The following is a 27,827-nucleotide window of genomic DNA, read 5'->3' as shown; positions in this document are numbered from 1 at the left end:
ACGGTGTTCTAACACCGATTTAAATTGCTGTTTTTAACCGGTTATTTTGCGCTGCCTTTTAACCGGTTACCACAAATTTGTCCTGTTTCTGCTGCCAAGAAAATGGAGTTAATTTATTCACACCAATTTTAATTTATTCACACCGATTTTAACCGGTTATTTTGTATGCAGCAGAAACAGGCCCCAAAACCTTTTTATACTGTAGTATTTAAATATAGTTATGTGAGAGTGTGAATGCATCACAGATGGAACAATCGCAGTGAGTCGCGAATTATGCCTCTTTGGCGATATTTGTTATAGGATGCATGTTGTACTGTCATGCTCAATAGTTTTTTGCCATTTGCCTAGTTAATATCAGAACAGTTTCAATTATTCAAATCTATTGTTTTGATTTTCAGTTGTCTTGCGATGGAGTTCGCAAGTCCCAGTAGATGACTTTTGTTTATTTATCGCCAAACGCGGGTGTTTCCACACGAAAATTACACAGTCAATATCATCATACTCGAGAATTTGCTGGATTTTATATGTTTAATGACAGGGACACAATAATTACGTGAAAATTACTCAGTCAATATCATTGTACTCGAGGATACATACGATTTACGATCCTCGCAGCGGTAGTCATGTGATGCAGTTTCAAACAATCACGTTCACGTATTTACATAGGCTATGTAATATTGTATAATATGGTACTATAGTATACACATTGTGAGGGAACTATTATATAATATGGTACCATACTTTACACATTGTGAGGGAACTATTGTATAATATGGTACCATACTACACATTGTGAAGGAACTATTGTATAATATGGTACCATACTTACACATTGTGAGGGAACTATTGTATAATATGGTACCATACTTACACATTGCGAGGGAACTATTGTATAATATGGTACCATACTTACACATTGTGAGGAAACTATTGTATGGTACCATACTTACACATTGTGGACAAGCGGTTAAGACAGTGGAACCATAATACCTTGCCATATTAACATCGGCAAGGGAGCCACATATGGTTCCATGGTTCTGGCGGTATAATGAGTCTTCTCAGATAAGGTCCAGTGTACACATCTGGCTCATGTGCACTTTAAAGAACACAGTACCCCTGTGTACTAGTATATACATAGCCACTGGCACACACAGACACTCATCAACAGTGGCGTATCCAATGGGGGGCCTCCCCCCCCTGATTTGGCGTCCGTCTGCACATTATCGCGTCCGTCGGCAAACAAAGGTGCCGGGGAAAAAATAAAGTTAAGCAAATAAGAATAAACTATTATTCTGACAATAATTGAGCTGTAAACATAATTCTTTTCAGTGTTTGTTTATTTACATATCATATTATTCCCTTCAGATCAACTATTTTTTATTTTCATTACATCTAACCAAATACATAAAAAATTAAGTTAAAATATCTTCTCATCTTGCACGTACGGCCGTATGCGCTAGATTGTTTACTCCCAACCTTGTTTTTGCAGTTAACCTAGGATTTGTATGTCTTCCTACGCTAAGATTATATAGTTCCACATGCCATGTGCTTTTTTCTCTAAGATATATTTATTATAAGTGCCAAACACACGGTTTTTTCTCGATATGAGGCCTTTATTATTCACATTTTTTAAAGAAAAAGCACACATACCATAAAAAATATCCATGTATTTAATTTTTGGAACATAATATTCCGTGAGGCTCAACTACAAAACCACCATTGTGTGATATGATGTCATCGTTAGCCAATCAAGGCTGAGCTTTCCCGTGATTATCGGCATTGGTCACGGTTGAATGATTTTGGATTCTGGCTGATTTGATTTGATTGGTGGATGCGAATCACCCGCAGCGAAATGTTTTCTCTCGCGCGTGTACAGTACCATGAACTCACATAATCTCTCGTTATACACAAAGTTAGAGCAATGAATTTGTCCGAATTCCGTTAAGTAAACAACTTTTTATATTTTATAAGCATTAATAATAACATGTTTTATTGATATTTCCAATGGGAAAAATTACTAAAAAACGTAATCATATGTAAAACGTAATCATATGTAATTATTTAAACCAAAAATGGCGTAGTTAATAGAATTTTCGACTGAGGCCGGCCGCAAATGGTTTTACTTCTTTCGTGGCTAAAAACGATCTTTTTCGGCGATGTTTTAGACCCTATATTTTGAAGTCAGATTTTCGTAATTCTTTTTTTATTGTAATATTAATACAACATACTAACAGATAATGTTTAATTTGGTTTTAATTTTGCATCGTTATCCCTATAAGACAACATATGACTATGCAATCCTAGAACATATATTGATCAGGTGTATATCGGGGTGTAGGCCCTATGTACAGGTAATGACACTAATTTTGTCGGCAAATTGGCAATTCCGGGCACCCCCCCCCCCACATAAAACCCCACATAAAACCACATTCTCCCCCCCCCCCCCCACTTCAACATCCTGGATACGCCACTGCTCATCAAGAGGGCCCCTTGATTGTCAGCATAAGCTGTTTAGGGTCACCCTCTATTAAGGTGAAAAATAAAATGGTACCATACTTAACAAATTGTGAGGAACTACTGTGAATAATTAATGTTTCATTGTGCTGTAAAGATTGAAAAGCAGTTTTGTGAAACAGAAAGGGACAAATAAGTATGTATTGTAACTGTGAGAAAAATAAAGTTTCTTTTCTGAGAGAGAAAAAAAAACATTAAATGGTGCTGTTATTATTATTATTATTATTTTATTAATAAAAAGCAAATTCTAGATGAACATTACACAGTACTAGTTTTATTTATAACATTGTTCATCAGAAAAACATAAATCATGCCCTCATTGGATTATCATGTATGTTATAGGTCAGCCTTCTGAGGTGTTGTTAATGTAGTGTTCCATGCCTTTGGCAGGTTTACATTTAAAATTGAAGAATTACACTTTGCCTTATTAAGGATAATGAACTTAGCAAATTTCATTAAGTTTGTTAAAAACATTTATAATGATATAGAGATCACACTATAGCTGTAACAATGATCGCTTTATTGAATCAAGAAATTGAATATTTCTTCCAAATGATCTTGTAATTTAACCATGAATGAATATTATATCCATGTCTTATAGTCAAGAAATTATTGTTTATGAATGAACAAATAATTCATTTATAGTATTAAAAATACTTTAAACAAGCCTAACTTTGGCCTACAGTAATTTTTCACCAATGACTTGTGTTTGGTACCTTTCATATTTTTTTTTAACGCTATGAAACAAGTGACTGCCAGTCTGCCAATAAGTTACAGTTTATACAATTGAGTATACTATTAAGGTCTACCAAAATTGTTAGCAAAAATGTGCTTTTTACTATAATATATATAGAAGTTCCTGGTAAAAAAAACGAGTAGCAAGTTTTCAATCATTTGTCCAATTTCTGAGAGAATATGTTTTAGATGGTAAACTTTGGATTGAAATATGTTAAACCCAACTAATGAAAACCTGAATCAAGAAGTGGTACTCTAGTAGAAAAATAGAGGAGAACATCTTTTATGCATGATTTAAGGCTAGGCTTAGACCCAAAAGTAGTCAATACCAAAATAGCTGTGTAAAACTTGTCTCTTAACAAAAACATGAATATTGATCTAGATGCATTATCAGAAGGAAATTTTTCACAAGACTGACTTTATACATGATTGACCGAGGAATAAAAAAGTGACCATTCTGACTCATACAGTTTTACAAAAGAAATGATGAATTGTCGGATACATTAATTGTAATCTTATATGTCTCAGGCTAGAGCGTTCCACATCCTCTCCATTCACTGGAACGCATAATCAATTCTGTCATACTAAAAATACATTTGTAGCATCTGTAAAATTACAAATATTGTTTTTTTTCATTTGCAGTTTCAATGAAAAGAAATATTTTAAATGTAAGCAATTTTTTTTAAAACACAAAATAATGTTTTTCAATAAAAAGGAATTTATATCGAAACCATTTGTATAAATTGTGCCATTTTCAAAATCTTTTACTTATAGTTTAATTTCACCAAACCCCCAGATCTCCCCAACCCCTTGCAATTCCATCAGCTAGGCATCTCTTCAGTGCACATTTTGTTGTTACTTTTTATTGGTAGACTTGGCCCAACTCACTAGTTATTGTTTCTTATTGTTAATATTTGTTTAACAAACAGTGTTTTGATTTTTGTTCAAGCTCAAGTCAAGAGTCGAGCCACACCACAGTTGGTTTTTGTAATAATTTATGGTTGAATGTATTATATTATAATAAATTATATTTCCTATTTTTTTAGATTGAACAATACATTTATTGTACAAATCATTATTGAAAGTATAATTTTAATATCAACTACCTCTCTTTATCAGCTATTTGTATCAAATAATATTAAACAGGTACTACATACTAAGATGATTATTAACCAGATGGATTGTATTTCACTTTATAGGACCTATAGTAATGTTTACAGAGGGTGGTCAGTGTAAGTACAACAGCTCTTATTCAAATATTGCACTGGCTGTTATGTTAATGTCAAAATAAAATTTATTACAATTTGTTGTCATTCTTGTGTAAGTCTTGTCTTCTTTCTATATATTGATTTGCATGATATTTTATTATTGTTAGCTGGATTGCATGTGTCTGTCTTCTATTGTTTTGTATGCAAATATTCTCACTACTACAGTAGTTAAAATATCATCTCAGTGTTTATGTTTGAAATGTCATAGGTAATCATTTGACAAGAGAGGGCATGGTGGTGATATAGTTAGTAATAGATTGAGATATTGACCTCTTTTCCATTTGGTATATTCAATGGTAAAATACCTCTGGGATGGATGTTAAGCTGTTGATCCTACATGAATAGCACATAGTACTCTGTTTAAAATTACCATTCTGTCATTATGTTGTTTGTCTCCTGGGTACAATTAGCCAAGATTAACACAAACATAAAGCATGAATTTGGAGTAGCTTGCCTCTCACATGATGAAATAAATGTCATAGGTCATAATGTCTATAAAAAAGACAAAATATATTAAATCTGCTTATCTTTTTGATAATAAACTACTATACTTTCATAGTATAGTATAGTATGTCTAAGTCATTTTGTTGTAATTATTTTAAAACTATGCATTTTAACCAAAACCTATTTTTCAGTTATTTTTATGTTAATGTAGTGGTAAATTTCAAATGGTTTTTTTTGCGCTATTTTTGGAAAATTATTATTATTCCTTTTCATAGTTGCAATAAATTATTATTTCAAATTTTGTAAAATGTACTCTCAACAGCAATTTTATTAAATTTCGTCATAGTTGGATAATTACATGTTTCACAGAATGATTGACAACATTATAAATGCATAACATTTTATTACAATATAATAAATAATCATAATGTTGTAAAAACTAATTAATGTCAAGGTCATAGTAGTATTATTTGAAAAATTTCATGTGTCAAATTGTAGTGTGTATTTTAATAGGCTAAAAAAAAGAATTTCTGCTAAAAATGGTCAAAAAAATGTTGAGTTTCAAGTTTTGATCTTGATTTGACTTGACTTGAAATTTGATTTGCAAAAAAAGCTTGATCAGTGATATTTTTCACAAATTAAGTAGGCATACTACAATTAACATTACTTGTGAATTTATCAACAATATAACTGCAACTCTATTATTCTGTTTAAAAAACTATGTGTTGAATGTTTAATATCTAATTTCAATAATGTCTAGTGTAATATGAATGATGATGTATTTAATTAAATATTAAGATCCATAATTTGTTCTACCTGTCGTATGTTATTTTATACTAAATTTACTGTAGAATTACTATAAAGTATTTTGGAATATGTTAGCAGGGGTAATTTTTAGCTGTTCAATCATTCATCATTTCTATGCAGCCTATAACCTCTGTTGAAAATGAATCTTATTGCCAACTTTTTTCCCATTAAAATCTGTTTTTACATCCATATATCGACTAGTTTATTTTCTTCACATTGGTAATTAAATATGATACATTCATTTAATGTAAAACCTTCATTTGTACACTTGGCATGTTGCAATTTGCTATAGATGTTTAGCTGTGTAGTTGTGTATTAGTTTACACATTACAGTACCATACTACCATTTTACTAACATTTATTTTTTAACAACAATACAACATATACAATTTAGGATTATGAACTACGGTATAACACGATATTACGATTTAATGTATAACTGCAAGGTTTTTGTGGGGTTGACCTCGGCCCGTGCAACACGCTAAAAATTAAAGACGTGTTCAAATTTAGGGTGTTGTATGAACACAGCCTTTGAGTATTTAAAGTTATCAATGGTGAGACCTGTGTTGTGATATAATTACAACCTGTGTCAAGTTGGTATAACACATTAATTAATTGATTATATAGGAATACAGTATTGATATCCCTCTGTTGTTATCACTACTCATGAGTAAAACAGCTGGTAGGAGACTGTATGTTTGTACAGGTCATGTATAGTTGTGTAGAGATGATGGAAAGGCATTACATTGACATCTGCTCACAGTGCTCTTCCATTTATGGTGTTACCTTTATTCAAGATACACCACAGTCATGTTTTAGTTAATGAGACATTATCAGTGAAACTATCCTCTCTACAGTAGGTGGCTTGTACTTGTAGTGGGATAGTGCACTCATTTGCCTTCTTGGATTATACCTGATTAGGATGAGAAGATAACGAACTGACAGAGTTTTCTTCTTTCATTTCTTGATTGAATTTTCATTTTCTTGTTTTTAATTCAACTGTAATATCCACATGATTTGTGCCGCTGACGTAGGAGATGATAAATTAATTTTGTTTATGTAAGAAGTGTATGCATTGGTTTATCATATGAAAAGGCTAAAACATCACAAGTGAAAAATTCCAGTTGAAGCAAACATATTTTGGAGATCAGAGGAGCTTAGATGCAACAGCAGACTTTCAAACATAATATAAGTGTGTTTTAATGTTATGATCTTTTGCAAGCAGGATATCTGTGACTGCAATCTTTGTGTTTTGTGTTTTGGAATATTCGATATTGAGGTAATAAGCTTGCAGATATTTTCTATGTTTCCAGACAAATTCCATCAATGATAAATTTTTGGACATCTGATATTCAAGTGGATCATTATACGAAGTGATCATCACATTTTCCATCTATTTCCTAGTATACTTAATCTGCCTATAACATTGTGTGATTGACATTGTGAACAATTTTTTTTACTTTCAAATCCATTAAAAAACACCATAATTTGTGTAAAATATTTATTTTTGTCACGTTAACTGCCAAGACCCTGAAGGAAATAAATGATTAAGAAATTCACTTTTTGAAAAAATGTGTGCAGGTGCAAAATTTATAATACTGTAGATTGATTAATGTTTTATAGTTTATAGTTAAAGTAAATCAGTAAAGCAAATCACTGAGAACTTGTTTTACCTGTATGGATAAAAAGGAATTACAGCATTTTGGCTATACTGAAAATACTGCAGTTTTATTTTCTACTTTATATGGATTATATTATTACTCTATAATACAATATCATGGAGAAAAAAAATCAAAAGGTGAGGTCACAAGAAGCAACGGTTATTGAATATAAAAGTTCTAAGACCAATTTTCCTGAATCAAAGACCAGCAAAAGTGATACCAGTAATGAGACAACAGTGAAGAAAGCTGAACCAAAAATGTGGTTAAAGAGAAAGGAAGTAGATAAAACACAAAAACCTGCATCAAAAAAAGAAAAACCAAAACAAGCTAAGAATATTCAACCGGTGAAAAAATATGTGAGTAAGGAAACCGGTAAACAGGACATGAAGGTCGTAAGTGGACGTGACGAAAATAAAAAGAAAGAGGAGATTGTGAAGAAAGATGAAGAGAAGAAAGGAAAAGAAACGACCGATGATATAGTTATAGAGAATAAAACAAGGAAGGAGCCTCTTGTTTATTTAAAACTAAAACACAAATCTCAAGATACAGGTAGGTACATACCTGTACTGTATGTATATTAGCTTTTGTTTGTATGAATGTATGTTTTAGTACAATCTTTAGAGGGCTGGCTTTGTAATGTGTTAGGCAACTACAACAATGCAATTTGTAATGTTTATTTGCTTACCAATACCACAATTTGTTACCTGTTGCCAACTTTAGTACATCCGAAATGGATCACAACTCATAGAAATTAGGCCATTGTATAAATCTGCAAACTCTAAGTATCAGTCTGCAAAGATTATACTTCGCATAGCTATAGTACAAAAAATCCTTGGAAACTGCGAGTGTAGAACAAAAAATTATTTTGTCACGTTAACTGCCAAGAAATAAATGATTAAGAAATTAATTAATTAATAGATAGATTAAAAAATAGTATAGAAATTCGCACACAAGAAGAGTTTATCCAGATAAATTTTCTAATTCACCTCCTTCAATGCGGCTAAAGTTTGCTATTAAATGAAAAATCTTGGACATTTAAAAAGCTGATTCATTATTGATGAAACCTATTGATAAAACCAATGAATGCCACAAATAAAAAAAAAATTGCTCATGTGTTCTTCAATTAAATGTCAGATAATACTACGGTATTATGAAACTGCGAGTAGGTCTAATAGCCACAAGAAGTAAAGTGGTGAGGTTTGAAGAAAGATACTGATACTTTTGATACATGACCAAATTACTGGTGACTACAGTCATAGATATATTAGAATGTAATATAATAGTATGTGACTGTATCAGATGTGGCCTTGTATCCAAATGTGCATTATTGTACTGTTGAATATGATAAGACTCACACAATCTTTCCTATTTGCAAAATCTCATGATTTATCATTTCACTTTTAAATCATTGTTGTTAGCATTAGTTATAGAACAGTTTAGCTGTTTTATATCGGAAACTAGTTGGGCACTATTAAGATTAACAGACTTGTTATTTACATTAAACTGAAAGCAAAACATTTGGAAATCAAAATGGCCTCACCAGCTGACTCCTCTCAGGCTATATAAAGATTTAAAATCAAAACAAATAGACCTTTTCATTTATATCAACAATCATTTTACTATAGACCACACTCATTAAGGGGATGTGCTGAGAATAAACAAGTTTTAAAGTATGCCTTCTGCCTGAATTGTACAACACAAAAAAACAACTTTCACCTTCTCCAGGTACAACACAGGCCAAGACACATTGGTTCGCCTCCCATTCTTCTGATAGATGAACATGGATTTTTTAAAATGTAAAATGCACACAAGACAGATGTGTATATAAGTTGTTATCTGAGAAGAATCCTTTAACCACCAGAACTGTGTTTGAGGAAAACCATGACCTATGCCGATTTTATGCTATATGGGTTGGTGATATCTGTAAATTATTTCGACTTCAAAATAAAAGAGATGTTTTAATTAGGTTATATGCATGATATGCATATAACCTCTTGATTCTGTCAGGATCTTTATTTATTTATTTATTTATTCTTTCCTTAGCACTATTTTGTCCGTGAATTATCTTGGCATCAGTTTCATCTAGCTAAGTCAATTTTTCAGAGTATATTCCTATGGCCAGGAATCGATGTGGTCATGTTTTCACGGTGCGCAATCATAAATTACGCGGTCTACGCGCGATTTAATGAAATCACGTTTGTAATCATATCTTCACAAGCATGAATCACTTTTAAACAAAATTTGGTACTCATAAATTTCAGGTCATATTTCATCATACGGCAATATAATTACGTGCGTAGCGCATATAACGCATGTGTACGCGCGCTTAAAAGTTTTAAAATTGTCAAAATTTATTTTCGATGAAATTAGAGTACGTTTCAGGCAATTTTAAGCGTTTAAAAAATTGCCACGAGTGCGCATAATTTTGCATGCGCACTGCGCGTTAAACGTTAATGCGCACTCTTTTTGCCCGATTTCTGTTTTACAATCTTTCTTTAATAATATCATCATATTTGATTCACTTTTCAACTCGAAATTGCGTTATACAAGCACGTCAAAAGTGACAGGCTACGCACGTATAAGTTAACAAAATAGTGAAAATATGCTAAATTTTAAAATTAATATATATCGTCAGAATGCTGGGGAACACCTATTTTTTATTTCATTTTCTTGAAGTGTATGTATCATATGTATGATTTATTATCAAATTAAGAGAACAAAAGTTGATTAAGTCATCATTAATTGCATATTGAATTAAAAAAAATTAATTTCGACAATCAAACAAATTTTGACATTTTCTTAGGCCGAAATAACAAACTTAACATTAACTTTCTTTCTTAAGAAGTTCATATATTAAAGTTAAAAGTATATAGTTTGACAGTGCATCATTTTTTTAAATTTTTAAAGATGTCATCATAGTAATAAATTATAATTCATTGCGGTATGTAATAATCTATCTGCACCAAAGTGGCTACTGAATAGTAAATACACGGAGGAATCTTTCTACATGTTTTAGTAAGTTGTGTATGGCTCGGTGGTCTGTGCTCGTGTCTATAGCATTCAAGGTACCGAGATCGAGCCTCACCTTGGGTAACGAAACGAAATAAGATTTTTTTTTAGGTGATCATTTAGAATGCTAAATGATCACCTATTGTTATTGTATGAAATCTTTATTTTTTTTCTTTTTATTGTTTCTGTACACTATTTTGTGTAACAATTATCTCAAAAAGTTTAATGTCAATGATTACCAAAATTTCAGAATATCTTTCAAATAATATAACTTAATCCTAATAAGCTTTCCAGCATGATCACTCATCCGTGACGACATTTATACGCCATTTTGCGAAATCACATTATCAATCATATCTCCATAATTCATTATCACATATTAATGAAATTCACTACACGTAAACTTCAGGTCAAGGGTAAAAATATTAGCAAATAAAAACGCACGCGCACGTAGGTTCATGCGCGTGATATCGCGCGTTAAAAATTTAAAACGCTCAAAATTAAGTTTTGATCAATTTAGAGCATGAATTAGGCCATTTGCGTGTTTCAAAAAATTACTGCGCAAAAATGCGTTTTTGCGCGCGCGATACTTAAAAAGCGTAAAAAATATGAATTTTTTTTACAAATCTCATTCTACTCACCATCCTTAGTACATTCATTAAATTTGAGTCAGTTCCGACTTAAAATAACGCTATACGAGCACGTTAAAAATGACAAAATGCGCATATTAATTTTACAAAAGTTCTGAAAATGGTGAAAAATAGGTCTTTTTTAAAATGAAAATAATTCTTCAGAATGCAAGATGACCCCCGATTTTTTTAACTTATTCTGGAAGCCATTGAGTTGTAGATATGAATTCATGTACACACTTTACGTACAAAATGTTTTGACGTCATCAAATGGCCACTTGAATTTAAAAATTAGGATTTGTTATCTTTTTGTGTAGATTATCACATTCAACAGAGCGCATCTTGGTTATGTGTGCTCGAATTTCGCACAACTTTCAGTATGTGCTTGCTTAATTAATTATCTTTATCATGAGTTGACACTATCTTCATTTTAATGACGTCATCACGCGTAAAAACTTGAATAACGTAGGCCGTGTAATTTCACCTTCGCAGTAAATTTTAATATCTTACAGCTCTTCAGAATTGAAGGTTACCTTGATGATTATAATTTATTATGAAAGCTGATGAAATGTAGATATTAATTCATATAAAAATTAAGCCTATCGGATGTTGTGACGTTAACATATGGCCAGTTGAATTGAAAAAGTAGTTTTTTCAAATTTTTCGTCAAAGTTATACACAATTCAAAGAGCGCACACAGCGCTTCTACGTGCCAAATTTTTTTCAAAATCTTATATTTTTTTGCTCAATTAATTATCTTTCGAAATTTTCATCTTAAAGTTTAGTTTGATAACGTCATCATGCCAAAAAATTAGAACATGTGTGTCCCGTAATTTCACCTATGCTACACTGTATATAGTGTACATATTGTATATGGCATATAGGCACAACTCAGCACTATAAGCATATAATAGGATGGCATACATCAACATTTTCCGATCGTATGTTAACGTACGTGCATGTTTAAAAAAATTAATTTCAGTAAAATGATAAAAATGATCACCTATAATTCGTCAAAGTGACGAATTAAATTCTAGTTTATTATTTGTATTGTTTGTTCAATTTTATTTCTTAGTGTATAGATTATACACATGATTTATAATGAAATCTAGATAAAAAGAAACTTAGGTCTTTATTATTATGTAACAAATGTGGTTTATGACATTATACGCAGAGGGATCTTTGATCGGATTGCGATACCGGCTATTGTATTTGCGTTAGCAAGATCCTAGCATATATTATAAATAATTAAAGATTCTGAGAAAATCAATCAATCAATATATCTTTTACAAATCAATTATCTTTATTTTAATCAATGCATATAACCTATAATTCGTCATAGTGACGAATTAAATCTAGTTATTTTTATTTTCGTGGGAAAGTACAGTGGAACCCCTACGTTAGGACACATCTATTAAAGGAGACACACGAACGAACAGGACATTGTTTTTAACACTACAGACAACTCCTATTCAGGGAATAATAATAATAATTTAAAAATACTAATAATTTAGGTATTTTTTTTAGGTATTGGTATAGCGCCAGTATCAACTAAACCGAAGTAAAAATCCAAGGCATTAGATGTTAAAAAGATGTGTTTTAAGTTCTTTTTTAAAAATAGCAATAGATGGTGAATTAGTAATATGTCAAGGGAGAGAATTCCATAGAGAAGCAGCAGAGAACAAAAAAGACTTTGTCCACAGGATTTGGTGTTTATTCTAGGAACAACCAGTAGGTATTGATCAACAAGCAAGAGGGGTGTAGGAGGGAAGAAGATCAAGAAGATAAGTAGGTTTAAACTTTAAATGTTAGTAAAAGGATGCTATCTCTGGGCGTCTAGAAAACAATTTCTCGGACCCCGCTAGAGGATTATTTTCCCATATCGGACCCCTCCTTATCAAAATCCTAGATTCGCCCCTGCATTTGTTGGAATAGGATCTAAGGAACACAAGGCAGGGGATAACGAAGAGACAAATTTCATAACAGTTGAGTAATCAACAGGAGTAAAAGCAGAAAAATAACAAGTAACAGGTGGATAAGTAATTGGAGGAGCTAAGAATAGGGTGTTTGGAGAGTTCATTCCGTATTTTACCAATCTTAATAATAAAAATAGTTCGGTCAAATTAGGTAAATTATCATGAGTTGGATATGAATTTACAGACGTGCCCTTCATTAAACAATTTTCTTTAGTTATTGGAGCATTCTTCAATGTGTTTTGAGAAATAGTCAGTCTTAATTTTGTGAGTTTTTTGTTAAACACTTCCAAACAATTTAGATATTCACACTTTGTTGTGTTCAAAGTTACAGTATAGTAGTGTATAGTATTCTTGATTGCATAGTAGGAGTTGGGACCACACAATGCTGCTCTGTCATGTTTTGATACAGTAGCTTGCATTGTTGAATTGTTTTGGATATGTTTCATCCCTTAGGTACAACCAGGTTATGGCCCATTAGTTTGTATCAGCCTGTCTAAAGTTTAATATGTATTTTAAGACTAGAGGCTTTCTGCACGTTTTATACATTAATTTAAGTAAGAAATACAAATTTGTTGAAGTAAATGATAACAATTCCATAAACAGTATATTACCTGTACAATATTTCAGCTTCTTTAGTCTGACAGACACTATTAAACGTTATGTAGACAATTTCAAATAATTTTGTAAATACCACTCTAATTAATACCACCGGTATTAAAACTATAAATCATAGTATTCAATTTGAAGATATGATGATCTTGAAAATAAATTGGTCCTTTATCTCCTTTACTTGCATCCTCCTGCTGTATCTTTCATCAACTCAGCTTTTAACTCGAAATGGACTACCACCAAAAAAAGAAGAGCAAAAGATGACTGGATAAACCAATAAAACAAGATTTAAAAGGAAAAAATGTAGAATTTAGCACAATAAGAATAATAAAATTTACATTACATGGTACAAAATGACCATAAATAACAATCAAACATGAAAATATAACAAATAAAATATTTAAATTTAATTTAAAAATGGTTTTTTGATGGATCTGGTGATAGCTGAGATGCCTCTCACCTCTTTTTATGTGTTTGTTTTTCTCAACAACTTTAAATATAATTAATATTATTTTTTTAGTATTTTTTTATGACTGTTTATCAATTGTCACTGCATATGAGCTAAATTACAATTTGAATGTGTAATTTGTGATAATTTGCAATTCAAGTGCAAAAGATAGACTTGCGAGTGTAAATCAATTAACATTGTCAAATTTAATGATTATGAATTCTAATGTAATCAATATTTGGTTACGTTTTTTAATATATTTTTAAATCTTAATAAATCAAATAAATTCTCTACTCCATGATTATTATCATATAAATATGAAACTATCAGATTTTTTAGAGGTTTTTTAGGATTTCAACAAAACACATGGATAGACAGGATGATGATGACTGTGTTATGGCATTTACTGGCATATATTGTACCACACTATTCCTCATTTTTTAATTTAAAGATGACCAACCTTTTGTAGTCGTCGTGTATAAAAGTAAAAAAAATTGTTTGAGTCTTCTTATTAATACGTCCTACTACTGGGGATTTGATATAACTTTAAGTATTCTTTTAAAGTCTAATTGCTTATGATTGCTATAGTTAATAAATATTGCACAAACTCTAATTAGAAATGTTATCATTTATTAGATAACAGTTTCTGAATTCAGATGATGCAAGAACATTAACCCTAATTAACCTTTCCAGTCTGCTAAATGTAGAAATCACAACATAAATAATTACTTTAGAATTGCCTACTAAGTAACAACGCCTCATTTTCTTTCCTATAATAAATCTCTATAATGTTCTTTTTTATTCATTATTATTACAAATAAAAAGCGGTTATAGTTGAGCAGCTTTATGATCAATTTGCTTTCGAATCAGAGCTTTGGAACACACTTCTTATAATTAATTCCACGCACAAATTTCAGCCTTACTCAGCATTTGATCTTCAGAAGCATAGAAATATATTTTGCCAACATCATTAAACGCTGCGACAACACATAAAGACTTAAATGGCCTGCATCTGGATAATATTTTTTTATGTGGCTTACATAACATCTGTCACACCAGTATTACATAAAACTATTGAAGCTAGCTTAATAATGATTGAAAAACTATACTAAATTGGCATACATTTTCCAATTTATAAATTGTATGACAAAAAAAAAATATTTTATGTTAATATAATATGCTTTTGTAAAGCCTTCGGACCGGCACTTCGTGTAGTGTAAACACTCGCGGTCATAAAATGAACGTTCTGGGTCAACTATAGTTTAAAGTTTACGAAAATTACTGCTGAACCGGAAATGCATGTATGTAAAATATAAACAAACGGGCTTCATTCTACTAGGCTAGGGCCTATAGAGGCCTAGTTTCTTCGTTGAAATTAAATTGGTGAAGATGAATTGATCTACTACTATTCTTCAGAGAACGCGACGCAAACATTAGTAGTAAAGCAATAATACAATTGTTTTGATCCATATTAAATACCGTTATTTGATGCTTTTTTTTGATAAAGTTCGATAGGCCTAGTGTAGATCGACAACGCTTAATAATATTAACTTTTTAAGACGGTTGGTAGCGCACATGAGCGGATTTGATGTGAATGTAGCGAAATCGTATCATCGAGCACTCTTCCACGAGAGCAAATGTAAACACAATAGTAGGGGCCCCGAGGCCGGCTTTTTGGGTAAGTGTAAACACATTGCGTGCTAAAAAGAAAGCGGCTTCGGGCTGACTTCAGGCCGCCTAATAAATCGTCGATGAAGTGTAAATGGGGTCTGACTGATGCACCTTTAGTGCAGGTTGTATCATCAGTTTTATATGTTTTCTGTGAACCATTTCTCTGATGTTGACAGTAGCTGCAAAGGTCATTTGTAATAAAAACAAATAAAGAGACCTAAAATGGATAACACTTGAATTTTATGATTGGCATAAATTGACAATAATGTAAGTAAAAAATGTCTGCCCATCTCATCGAGATTGAAATGCTCTGCTTTTTGACATATTTCATGGGAAAATATAGGTAGTATTTTAAAGAGTATAAAGGTTAACAGAATTGTATTGGAACCATCAGTATAAATTGACATCATGATGATTTTTTTAATTTAATAATCATTTTTAAATACAATACCATCAAACTTCCTTGACAATGTGTGAAATGAATAAATATAATTTTATCATTTACTAAGCTATGTTTTAGTAATTTCTTCCTTATAATATCATAGGTTGCATATTTAAAATTGTTTGCTTCCTATTGTTAATATTAATAATAAACCTAAATTATCATTTTGATTATTGAAAAGTACTTATTTCTCATTTAAAACAGTGATTATAATGTATCTATTTCAAATGCCTTCTGTTGCAATAATTTCTTTAGTCTAGTCACATTGTGTATTTAGGTTAAGCCGAGTGATAACAAATCACTTAACCAAGTTTATTTCAACTACCAATTACATTACATAAACAGCATAATACATTTTTTGGGTACATATCTTTTTACCTTTACTATATATACATACTTTATGTATTTGTTTAATGAATTCCAATTTTATTATTGCCATTTTATATACACTATAATTTAAACTTAGTAAAGAAATGAGACTGAAAATTTGATGATTGTAATGTTCTATTGTGATTGTTCTTGGTGATTTGATTTGAAATTAAATAGTTGTCTAAAAAACATTGAAAAATGAGTTAATTAATTCCTCCAAACCATTAAAGTGTACAAGAGTTCATGAATTACTTATTTATAAAATAAAAATATGATTGTTTGATCATGGAGCTTACCTACATGGTTTGATCAATTCCAATTGATTAGCGCCCTCTACACTATCAACTTGTAAGCACTGCATGGCAGTAGTGTCTAGTGAGTATTTGACCAACTTGGTCATCAATAATAGCTGACAATCTAATATTATTATTCAGTCAAAGTTGGCATTTAAAGTTTTTTTTAATATATTCATAATGCATTATAAATTAAGTTATGTAAAACATTGGGGTATGGTATAAAATATTCTGGTTGGAGAGTTTGTGGTATCTAGCTTTAACAGAAAGTACTGTAGTGTTAACATTTGTTGATTGCATACAATACCACATGTCCATTTTCCTGTTTAATAAATGATTGTGTACTTAATTGTTTATTTATCATAATAATGATAAAATATCAGACATGTCTGATATGAAAATAGCATTCATAAAGCATTGTCATGGTCTATTGCCCTCTTTGATTAGGCCATTGTTTACTAATGTCTGCCCAAAGCACTTGGCTAACAACTGGGCTATTTGCTTTCGACACATACTTTAGGACTGTACTACGGTAGTTAGACTTTCTAGCCACGTTAGTCAGGATTGAGCAGATTACATTACATTAACATCCGCAGTGTATTATTTGTCGATGGTACTATTTGGATTTTATTAGTGCTGATTAGCTGTTTTATACTGTAAGTTGAATTATCTTTCTTCCTAATACAATTTAGATTCACACTTCTGTATGAGGCTCCATAATGACGAGTTCAGGTTATTCTCGCAAGTGCACCATGCATGTACAGTATATAAAAATATGAACGCTGAAAATGATTATGCTATCCTATGACATGAAGTCAATATGTCTAATATGTATAATACATAGATGAAATTACGAGACCCATCTTTTAATCCAATTTGTGACACATGAAGATAGAAATTTCAAGATGACTGTCTGAGCTAGATCATATTAAACTTGGAAGGTAATTGTACACGTAGAAAAGAAATTTTAAATGCGGTAAATTTTTACGAAAGAGATAAAAATCAGACTTTTTGAATTCAACTGGCCATATGATGATGTTATGACACCCGGAGACAACATTTTTATATGAATTCATATCTACAATTCAAAAGCTTCCATAATAAGTTTTAATCATGTGCATAACTTTTCATTCCGATGAGCTATAACTGTTTAAAAAATACTGTATAGATGAAATTAAGTAACTCACGTGATGACATAATACAAATTATGTGAAAGAGAATTTATTGAAAAAAAACATATTAAAATCTAGGGGAAAATTAGGTTAAATCATAAGCGTGATGCGCTCCATTAAATTTTGTCTGCAACATGCCATTTTTACTCCATAGAAAGTTTTATTAAGTTTCATTAAAAAAATATTTGATGGTTCTAAATTTAAGATCAGTTATAGAAATTCATAAAATCCTGCGTAACTTACGCTATGCAGCTCTTACATCGTCAAAAAGCTTGGCTGCACATCTACACTATTAAGTTATACAAAGTTATGTTCACAAAGATAGGCTGTCCACAAAAATTGTGGAAAGATAGAAGAATAAAGAAGATTTAAAAAAACAGTTGCGGATCACCAATTATCCGGAACAGTAGCGGATAACCAATAAATATTATAATTCACTACCATAGTGAAGGTTTATGTAATGTTACAAATATTTTCATGAGGTTAGTACATTTCATATTTCACCGATTGAAAATATGTGTTCCATTGTACGAATATAATATTCGTTAATAATCTAATCGATTTTTTTTAAGGTTGCGATTGTATAGTTCAATGTCAATGAATGCGCATAGCACAAATTTGCATTCACAAAAAATGCACTCTTTATGTTGCATTAGTTCACAATCCTGCAATCAAATTACAAGGATATACTTTAGATACTGATTATATAAAAAAAAATATTATAAATTTTTTGTGAAATATTGGTGAAATATATGTTGATTACTATATGTTATATTTTAATTACTTTTTTGGGACACAGCCTTCAATAGTAAGAGAAACATTAATTTACTAGAATCTTGTTTTTCTTGTTCAAAGGTCTATTGTACAATTAATCTGTTTAAATAAATCAGTACACTTTAATATTTATTAGGAAATTAGGATATATTCAAAGTCGGTGTTTCCATTTCTTATACTATAGTGTAATGTTCTAACATTAGCATACTGGCTATTTATTACATCATGATATGGGACTTTCTTTAAGATCATGAGCCCATCACTCATGACAGATAATGCTGTACTTTTTATTTGTTTTCACTTTCCAGAGTCTTTGTTGTTATTGGGGTAAAGTGTGAAGTTCTTTCAGTTCTATTAAATAGCTTTGATTGGCTTTCAAGCATTTCCTGTTTGTTGTGTGATTGATTGAGTCTATAGGGTCTCTTTTAGATCTATGGATAAGTTCCTTGGAAATTACCCTCATTCATGAAATAATACCACTGTGTTCATTACTTGGTATAGGAATGGTTACTCCATAGTATATCTAGACTGCTAGACTAAAGGGATAATATTTAAATGGTTAACAAATCCTTCATTTCTATACAGGTATGACTGTTATTTAATTTAGTCTTTTCATATTTGGGAATTTGTTATTATTGTGGGATTGAGACTTTTAACCAATTAGAATATTTATGTATTAAGTATTTATTAAATGCAGATGACATAGACCTACTACAGGTACAAATAATATATTTCAAATTGAAGAGGTTGGTATTTTTTTTCTTATTAAGCAATTAAAAAAAATGTTTAAAATTAATTTATAATTTAATTTATTTTTTATTGAATATATGTCAAATATATAAACACCTTACTAAACACCCTACCCCAGGTTGTAATTTGCTGTAATTTAGAAATGTTACACAAACTTTTTGGGATACTAACAGTATACTATTTTATCATTTTCCCTAATAGTTTGTAACTGTGTATAATCCTGGTTATTTCCAAGTTTATTAGTTCAAGTCATTACACTAGGCCTGCATGCTAAATTAAACAGTAGGTTGCATTATCCTTTAGACAGCAGGAAGTTACAAAAGAGAAACAAATTGAAGTTGTTATTGTTATTTATGATACTCTTGGTCAGGTGAACATCATGTGAAATGTATTAGCAACATGTTGCTTGTCCTAACTTTTCACTGTACTATACTGTACAACGTCAGGCTAGGCCTATAGCTAGTGCACGATGTTCGTATGTTACCGATGTTTACCAGCTAGGCCTATAAAGCTAAAGCCTAGCTAGGCAAGGCCTAAAGACGGCCAACGAGCGGCCTTCAACACGAGCTACTTAGGTAGTGCATTGTGTCTCTCTTTTTATCATAATTTACCATAAATGTTTTTAAAGTAATATACTGTATATATGCATTATTTTTTACAAAACGTCACAAATTGTAGGGAATGGGTCTTTAACTATCATGGCTTTATGACTTATGCTCTAAAGTAAGTGAACAATTTGATTTGTTGTGCCAAAGCAAAAATCTGTATGACATCCACAATTGGTAATCTCTTAACATTTTATTTTCATATGATATTCTTTATAAAGTCATAATTTTATTGAAAAAAAAATTAAATTAGACTATAAAGAACAATAATTTTTTTTGCTACAAATTATACTGTACTGATGTATGTACTGTTAATTCTTCAATCCAATACAACTTTGTATACCAAGAAAACGAAGAAAAACATTTTTATGGAAAATTAGATTTACCTGTAGATATGCAAATTTCCTATGTATTTTTGATTAAAGAACAGTTAATTATGTGTTATTAATCAAGAATTTTGATAGAAAGCCAATTTTTGGAGTAATATTACATTATTTGGCATTCATTCTTCTTATTCTTTTCTGTCCTATAGCGGCTGTTCAAGCCATGTTGTTTCAAACAACAATACAACTCTCTTGGAGTTTGTAGCCAACACTTCAGTGTTTGTTCACTCAATTAAAAATTGTCGTCTATTCATTTTCTGTCGGAACAAATAATTCTCTTTTGGGTCAGTTAATCAGAACTTGTTGGTGTACAATGCATGACATCATGTTTTCTATTCTTTAGTGAAAAAGCTAAAGGGATAATGACCTAAACCAGCATTCATTCTTTGACAAAACAGCCAAATATTGATTTGTTTTGGACACTAAAGCGTTATTTTACATACAGCCTGATTAGTGTACTTTAAGTTAAAATAGGATAAAAATTACATTGCATTTGGAAATTTTTGTTGATTCACTTGGATTAAAATTCCAGATATTTATAAGGTAAATTTCTATGTTTTTATTTATGGTTGATTTTTATTGCCCATGTCACTTTTAGTACTGTACAATTTGAACTGTTGTTTAAAAATGCTTAAAGACACTAGACCTAAGTTTTTTCGACATAATTTAAGGTCACACACTACATTTTATGTAAAACATAAATACTATGTGAAAAATAAGTCTATTCTAATAATTTTAGCGGCCCACTATAAATCCCAACATGCATCATGCACGGATTGATATTTTCATATTGTGGTGTGATGCACCCACTTCGGTTGATCACACGAAAGGGTAAACAAATAGAAGAACCGTAACTTTTCAGCTAAAATACCAGGTTTTCCCCAATTTGTATTAACAGATTCTGACAACAATGGAAAGACAATTCTGGAACGCGACAATTGCAGACTAGGTCTAGATAGCGTAAGATGTTCATACGTTATGGCTCTTAACCAACTACAGTAGGCCTACAAAACTAAGCTAGGCCGGAAACATCTACGAGAGAACTTTCGACGCGAGATACTAGTAATGCATTGTTTTTCTCTGTTTTTCATAATTACTGTAACCCTACAACGCACATACAGTATAACACAAAAAATGACCTGGTTAAATGTTTTTAAAGTTATATTATATATATAAATCCAAAGGCAAAATACTGAAAAAATGACAGTGGCTGGATCTCAATGGAGATTGAGCAAAAAGCGAAATCAAAGCGATAAAGTAAAACAGCCAGAAAAGTTAGCAGAGCTTTCGGGCAACACTAGCCCGTCATCAGTGCAAGTGAAGGTTATATAAAGTTATATATACGGTATATGCATTATTATGTCGTCTTTAAATATTGACAGCAGTATATGTACAGTATTTCACACTTTTCATATCCCAGTACTATTTGATCAATGTCAAGGTAGATGAAAGAGGATTTCCACATTGGTTTAGTAGAAACTGTGCTAGGCTATGGCTATATATTGGTCAATTAGTTATTTGACCGTTAGGTATTATTTATATTTAGTGAAGTACTGTACACCAGTGGAGAATCTTAGTGGTAATCCATCCCAACATGTACAAAGTGCAATAGTTTGATAGAAACTTGTACATGATGACACATCAGTGAGTTTGGAAATACTGAAGCCTACAGAGAATTAAACTACGAACAATTAGGACTTTCCTTTCCATTTGCAATTTTTTTATTAACAACACGCACATCATGCAAAGCCCTCTTTTCAGGTTAAATTCCATGACCACACAAGTTTCAACACAATGTGATAAGGCCTTTCGTTTCAAGCGTCTGCCAAGTCGGAAAATCTTTTATTTTAACAATGATGTTTTTTATATGGATGGTGTTTTATTTTTCCTGTCTAATTGATCTGATTACGGTACTTCTTTAAAGGGGTAACCTTTCTTTTTCTTAATTTTTGTTTGAATAATTCTGCTTTCATATAATCATTCACCTAATCCTAATTCTGTATGTGGATTAGTCATTTTAATAGTGATCTAATCTTTTTTAGATTTTAAAGGATTATCTAAATACTTTAGATGAAGTTGGATAAGAAGTTGTTTTGTCTTGCAGGTGTTGATGTCAACACATTTGTGTTGATTGTTTTTTTCAAATAGCCTTACAGTATATTTGAAGAGATTATTACATAAACTGTAGTTATTTTATATAAGTGCATGGAGTAATCCATAGTAAGATTCAGAAAACAATTGAAATTATTTATGTAAGGCATATTGAGTTGATTGAACTACTGTATAACTTACTACTTTTGTAGGTAGTTGCCATATTAAGCCTGTTGATACTGTCTGAAACTAAATTAAAATTAAGCTGGGTGGAGTTCTTTTAAAAGTTTAATGTACACTGGGTTTAACAAAAGCTGGTTGGTCAGCCCACCCACTTTTTGGCCAGTCACAATTGTACTATGTATTGTAGAATCAACAATTGTTTCATAGTAGCTTTAACAATAATAACTGAACTATTTTACTGTATGTACTATTTCGAATTCTACCATTTTTATGTGCCAGTTTTTATTGGCCACAGAAACATTATTCAACATCCACATGTTATACAGTACGTACCATATTTTCTTTGAATTTCCCGAGAGCAAAATATCATTCCCTCGGGGATGTCAAATCTTATATTTTACCGATATAAAAGGCGATATCTGTTATATTATATAGCCAACAACAAGTAGAATATCTACTGGGTCGGGAAGCTAGGCCTCCTTTATGTAATAAGCCTGCCTATAGTTAGGCGTTGCATTCACCTTACCTTGCGAAGATTAATATACAGATAAATACTAGCAAAGCAACATTTATTTTCTCCTTTCATATTACAAAATTGATTTCAATGTACAATATATATAAAAAAAAAATTAGAAAAAAGAAGGTACAAGCCCAGAAAGATGAAAAACACATCATGTGGAGGGCGTACCTATCACTGATACAGTGAAAAATACTAATTAATGATTCCTTGATGACAGAAGAATTTCCATCAATAAGCCTACATTAATAATAATAATAATATTTATTATCAGGTAGGCCGAATAAATAGTAATTAATCTTCTTCGAGCCGAATCACCTGATGTTCAGCACGCCGTGCGTACCAGGTTACTACTGTGAATATCACAAAATGGTCTTTCATCACATCTATGGAAGGCGAATAACAAATGAGAGCGCTATGTATGCATAGTTTAAATAGTTTAGTTAGATTAATTTCTTTAAGCAAGTTTCGTGGCGCAGCGGGTAAAACGTTGTCTCGTGATGATGTGGACTAATCTTCGCAAGTTGAAGTCTCAGTAGATGACTTTTCTTTATTTAATGCCAAACGCGAGTGTTGCCACATGAAAATTACACAGTCAATATCATCGTACTCGAGAATTTACTGGATTTTATATGTTTGATAACAGGGACACGATAATGACGTGAAAATTATTCAGTCAATATCATCATACTCGAGGAAATATACGATTTACGATCCTCGCAGCAGTAGTCATGTGATGCAGTTTCAACTGAATACAGTATCTGAATGTAGGAAAAAAATCCACCCACATATAGTATGTTAATAAAGCATTCTCTATGAACATAGTATTCTTTGATGCATTATTTCTATCATTCTATCATTATTCATTACATTAACATAATCCAACCAGGGAGTTGTAAAATATTATATTATTTTACAACTCCCTGATCCAACTACCTACTGTATATTTTACAGTATCACAGATTGTATTTTTGGGTCTATGACTCATCATACACAGGTAGACAATATATACTTGTACCCCTTGAAAGATAAACTCTAAAGTTCAATGACCTTACATAATCACTCTTTGGATCTGATTGTGTGTTTAGCCTACCTCTAGGGAAGGAAGGCATTGTGGTGTCATAAAAGGTACATTAATAGTGGTGTGATAGCATGTCCTGTTTAAAAGTTGTGTGACAAAGCCTTTGAGTTATTATTCCCACTCTAGGTAAATATTAATATTAAAGTAAATTTATATTTGAATTGTGGGCCTATGTTTTCTTATGGTTTATGACTAAGAATATATCCATTAAAAAATAAATACATACCACTTTAATCAGCTTTAAAAACCTGTCCACCACACATGCTACATTAAAGCAAAATAAATATATATTTACTTGTTAAGCATCACCCTGATTTTCAAGCCATTTTTGGTTATTTATTTTGATTTATTTTTAAACGAAAAAAACAAAAAAACAATACAAATTCTGCTACACTCGTTTAATTAATTATTTGATTGATTAAATTGCAAGCATACAGATATAATGTTATTGCATAAATTGTTTCCATAAAGTTGAAAATGTATGTAGTGCATGTTTTAAAGAATTGGTATCAGTTTTATTTCAGAATGATAGCATGAATCAATGTTGATGACCTATTAAACCATATTTAACACGAAAATGAATATATCTTTTTGTATTAATAATGTACAAGCAATATGGGCAGACAGGTCTCGAACCTATGCCTCTTGCATCGGTATCTGACCAGTTTGCCGAATCCCAGTTTGCCAACTCCAGTTTGAAATAGCCTAGTCGGCACATGGAAAACCCACATTGCCGACAATAATAAAACTATGAAAAATCATACTTTAATCAATGATTTCTATTAGTATTACCTAAGATACCTTGGTGTTTTGAAATGTTTTTTTCATACGCAAAAACGAAACAATCACACGCACGAACCTAGTCCGATAAAATTGACAATGACCATTACACCATGGAGGTCTAATTATATACCTCCATGATTACACCAAATAATTATTTAAACTTTTGATCACGACACATAAAATTAAAAGGATTTTTACAATTACACCATTTTGAAAGTGCAATTTGACTTTAAATTATAAACATAATAGGATGTTGAAATTGAAATGACTTTCTTTGTTTATTTTGAAGTGAACAAAGTCCACACTCACTGTACTTCCTCACATTTGTGTGTTTGAAATATATTTGCCATCAAAGAGGAAGATCGCATATTCGCTAAAACGGTTATAATAATGCCACAGCATTATGCCAGATGGTGTGGGCTTCCAAATAATGCCAAAAAAAAGCATAATAATGCCAGAAATAGCAACTATGAAAAAGCATGGTAATCGCATAGAGGGCACTATTCATTATACTGTAAAGCCTATACTGTATGTTCCATTTCATTATAATTTGTGAGGTTATGCATTTATTTTGAAATAGCTTCCAGCAATGTCAGTATGCTGTATTGCTAAGCATTTTCTGCTTAATAGCTAAAATACAACTTTTATTGATAATTATGCAGAATTTTTTCATGAAGAAAAATTACCCTAACATTTGCAGTATGCATAACTTTGAAGTAGTCAGTCCTACATTTATTCCAGTTTAATATGTATGTGCAACAACATTAATTAAAATCATTAATAATTTAACTAATAACCAAGTGGTATTTTAAATGAAGCAAAGACAATATTGAACGTTTTGGTTGCTATATTTTAAGATGATAGAAAAGTTGAGTGGTTGATTCAAAATGCTAATGGGCCAGTACTTCATATTGACAGTACTCTTGGGTCGTCCATAACTGTAAGGTTCATTTTGCTAATGGTTAATGTTAAGTACTCAAATGTGTGTCAGTCTTTGCAAATTGTTTCTATTTTGAAACATGTTTCTTAAAGTGTTTAAAAGTAAAAAAAAAAAATATTTAGAGCACAAGCATAGATTTTTAAAAATGTGTTCCAGCAAGTGTGATTTTATTTGTATGATGACAAAAAAAAAATACTTGTGGATTGTGGACATGGATTTTGGCCTGCCTCTGATTTTTAACAATTTTTTATTTAAAAAATCGACCGAATATTTTTATATTATTATTTGGTGACACCAAGGACAGATAATAAAAGAATTTTATCTTTTATTTATAAAAGTAATTAAATCATTAAATTAATTTGCCACCGAGTGAAAATGTAGGCCCTAATTAATACAGCTGACGCCTTACCCCATCCCATGATCCAGTCTCTCATCGAAGGGAAATTCTGATTGTGTAGAGGTAGTATTTCTCAGGGGAAAAATTTATTTTATTTTTGTGTCTTAATGCTGCATGTGATTAGGCTAATTACACTACAACCATGTGTATGCGAGTTTGGTGTAATGAATGTAACCAGCCTTTCGGCTAACAATAGTTTAAGTTGACTAACAATAGAACAGCCACACCAAAACAAACAGGTGAATTTGAAAAGAAGCAGGTTTTTTTAAAACTATTGTATCAAAAAAACCTGTACATTAAATGAAAATTGTCTCCTTTCTTTTAACACTAGCAGGTCTGAAAATAATACTAAAAAGTGGTCCAGAATTGGGACCCTGGTCCAGATTGCCTTCAAAATTTAATGGAGTGGTCCTTGACCACATACCTATCCGTATTTCCATTTTGGTAAAGGTCTTGCAATAACTTTTTGAGTAAGGAAGAATTTTCTCACCTTGTCTCTGAGAACTTCATGTCCTCATGTCCAACACATGTCGGGAAAATAATGTATTGAAATTCTCTGAGGTTAAATAAACCTTTTTATTTAATAAACATGTAATATCATATTTGATTGAATTTTACAATGTTGATATACAAAATATATTACTAAAAACCGTAATTTTTAAAGTTCATACAAGTTCCTACTTCATTCGTGGCTAAAAACGATTATTTTCAACGATGTTTTGGACCCTATATTTTGAGAACTACAAGTCAGATTGTTATAATTCTTTCTTTATTTTAATATTGGTACAAAATATTAACAGGCAATGTATGCTATTAACTTTTAATGTTGCATAGTTATCCCTAGTAGTATAGGCCTACTGTAGGCCTATATACTGGACTATGTGGGCCGGGTCGGTCATAGGGAGTTATTTTTTTATTATTTTATGTATGTACATACATAATCTGTAGTTTAGTTTATGATTATATTTTTGTTCTGTACAGTAGGCCAGACTATATTTACACAAAATGTTTACTACTGATTGTTAAACAAAATAATTGATATAATTAATCATTTAATATATCTGAAAAAAGAACAATGATTAATTTCAAAATGTCAAGCGGTGTTTTTTGTAAGAAAAAAAATGATGTAATTTCTCTTCTCCAACCAATCATAATCTTCATTACAGTGACAACTGAATATCTTACTTGCTTTTATTTATTTGGTTTAAAACATGAATAAAATGACACATACAAAATGAAACAGTATCAAATTGTTACTCTGTCATATACTTTCTTT

At 31.1% G+C, this 27,827-nt stretch overlaps 1 protein-coding gene across 12 annotated transcripts in view; it reads left to right on the top strand.

Moving 5' to 3' along the window:
• LOC144840054 (coiled-coil domain-containing protein CG32809-like) overlaps positions 1–27,827 on the top strand; it is a 98,081-nt gene that overhangs the window by 21,405 nt on the left and 48,849 nt on the right. For 3 of the 12 annotated variants that reach the window (XM_078695690.1, XM_078695702.1, XM_078695701.1), the window contains exon 1: positions 6,332–7,978. The exons of 1 other annotated variant lie outside the window; for it this stretch is intronic. In XM_078695690.1, the coding sequence (XP_078551816.1) occupies positions 7,546–7,978 (433 nt within the window). In that variant the 5' untranslated portion in view covers positions 6,332–7,545. Of the gene's footprint in view, positions 1–4,448; positions 4,482–6,329; positions 7,979–27,827 lie in introns of those variants that run through there. 8 more of the 12 variants (XM_078695692.1, XM_078695696.1, XM_078695691.1 and 5 more) reach the window with 5 other exon arrangements.

This window comes from Antedon bifida, chromosome 4 (genome assembly GCF_963402885.1).
Source record: "Antedon bifida chromosome 4, ecAntBifi1.1, whole genome shotgun sequence".
Classification (NCBI taxonomy): Eukaryota; Metazoa; Echinodermata; class Crinoidea; order Comatulida; family Antedonidae; genus Antedon; species Antedon bifida.
The sequence above is the reverse complement of the archived record's forward strand: the minus strand, read 5'-3'. Positions and strand labels throughout refer to the sequence as shown.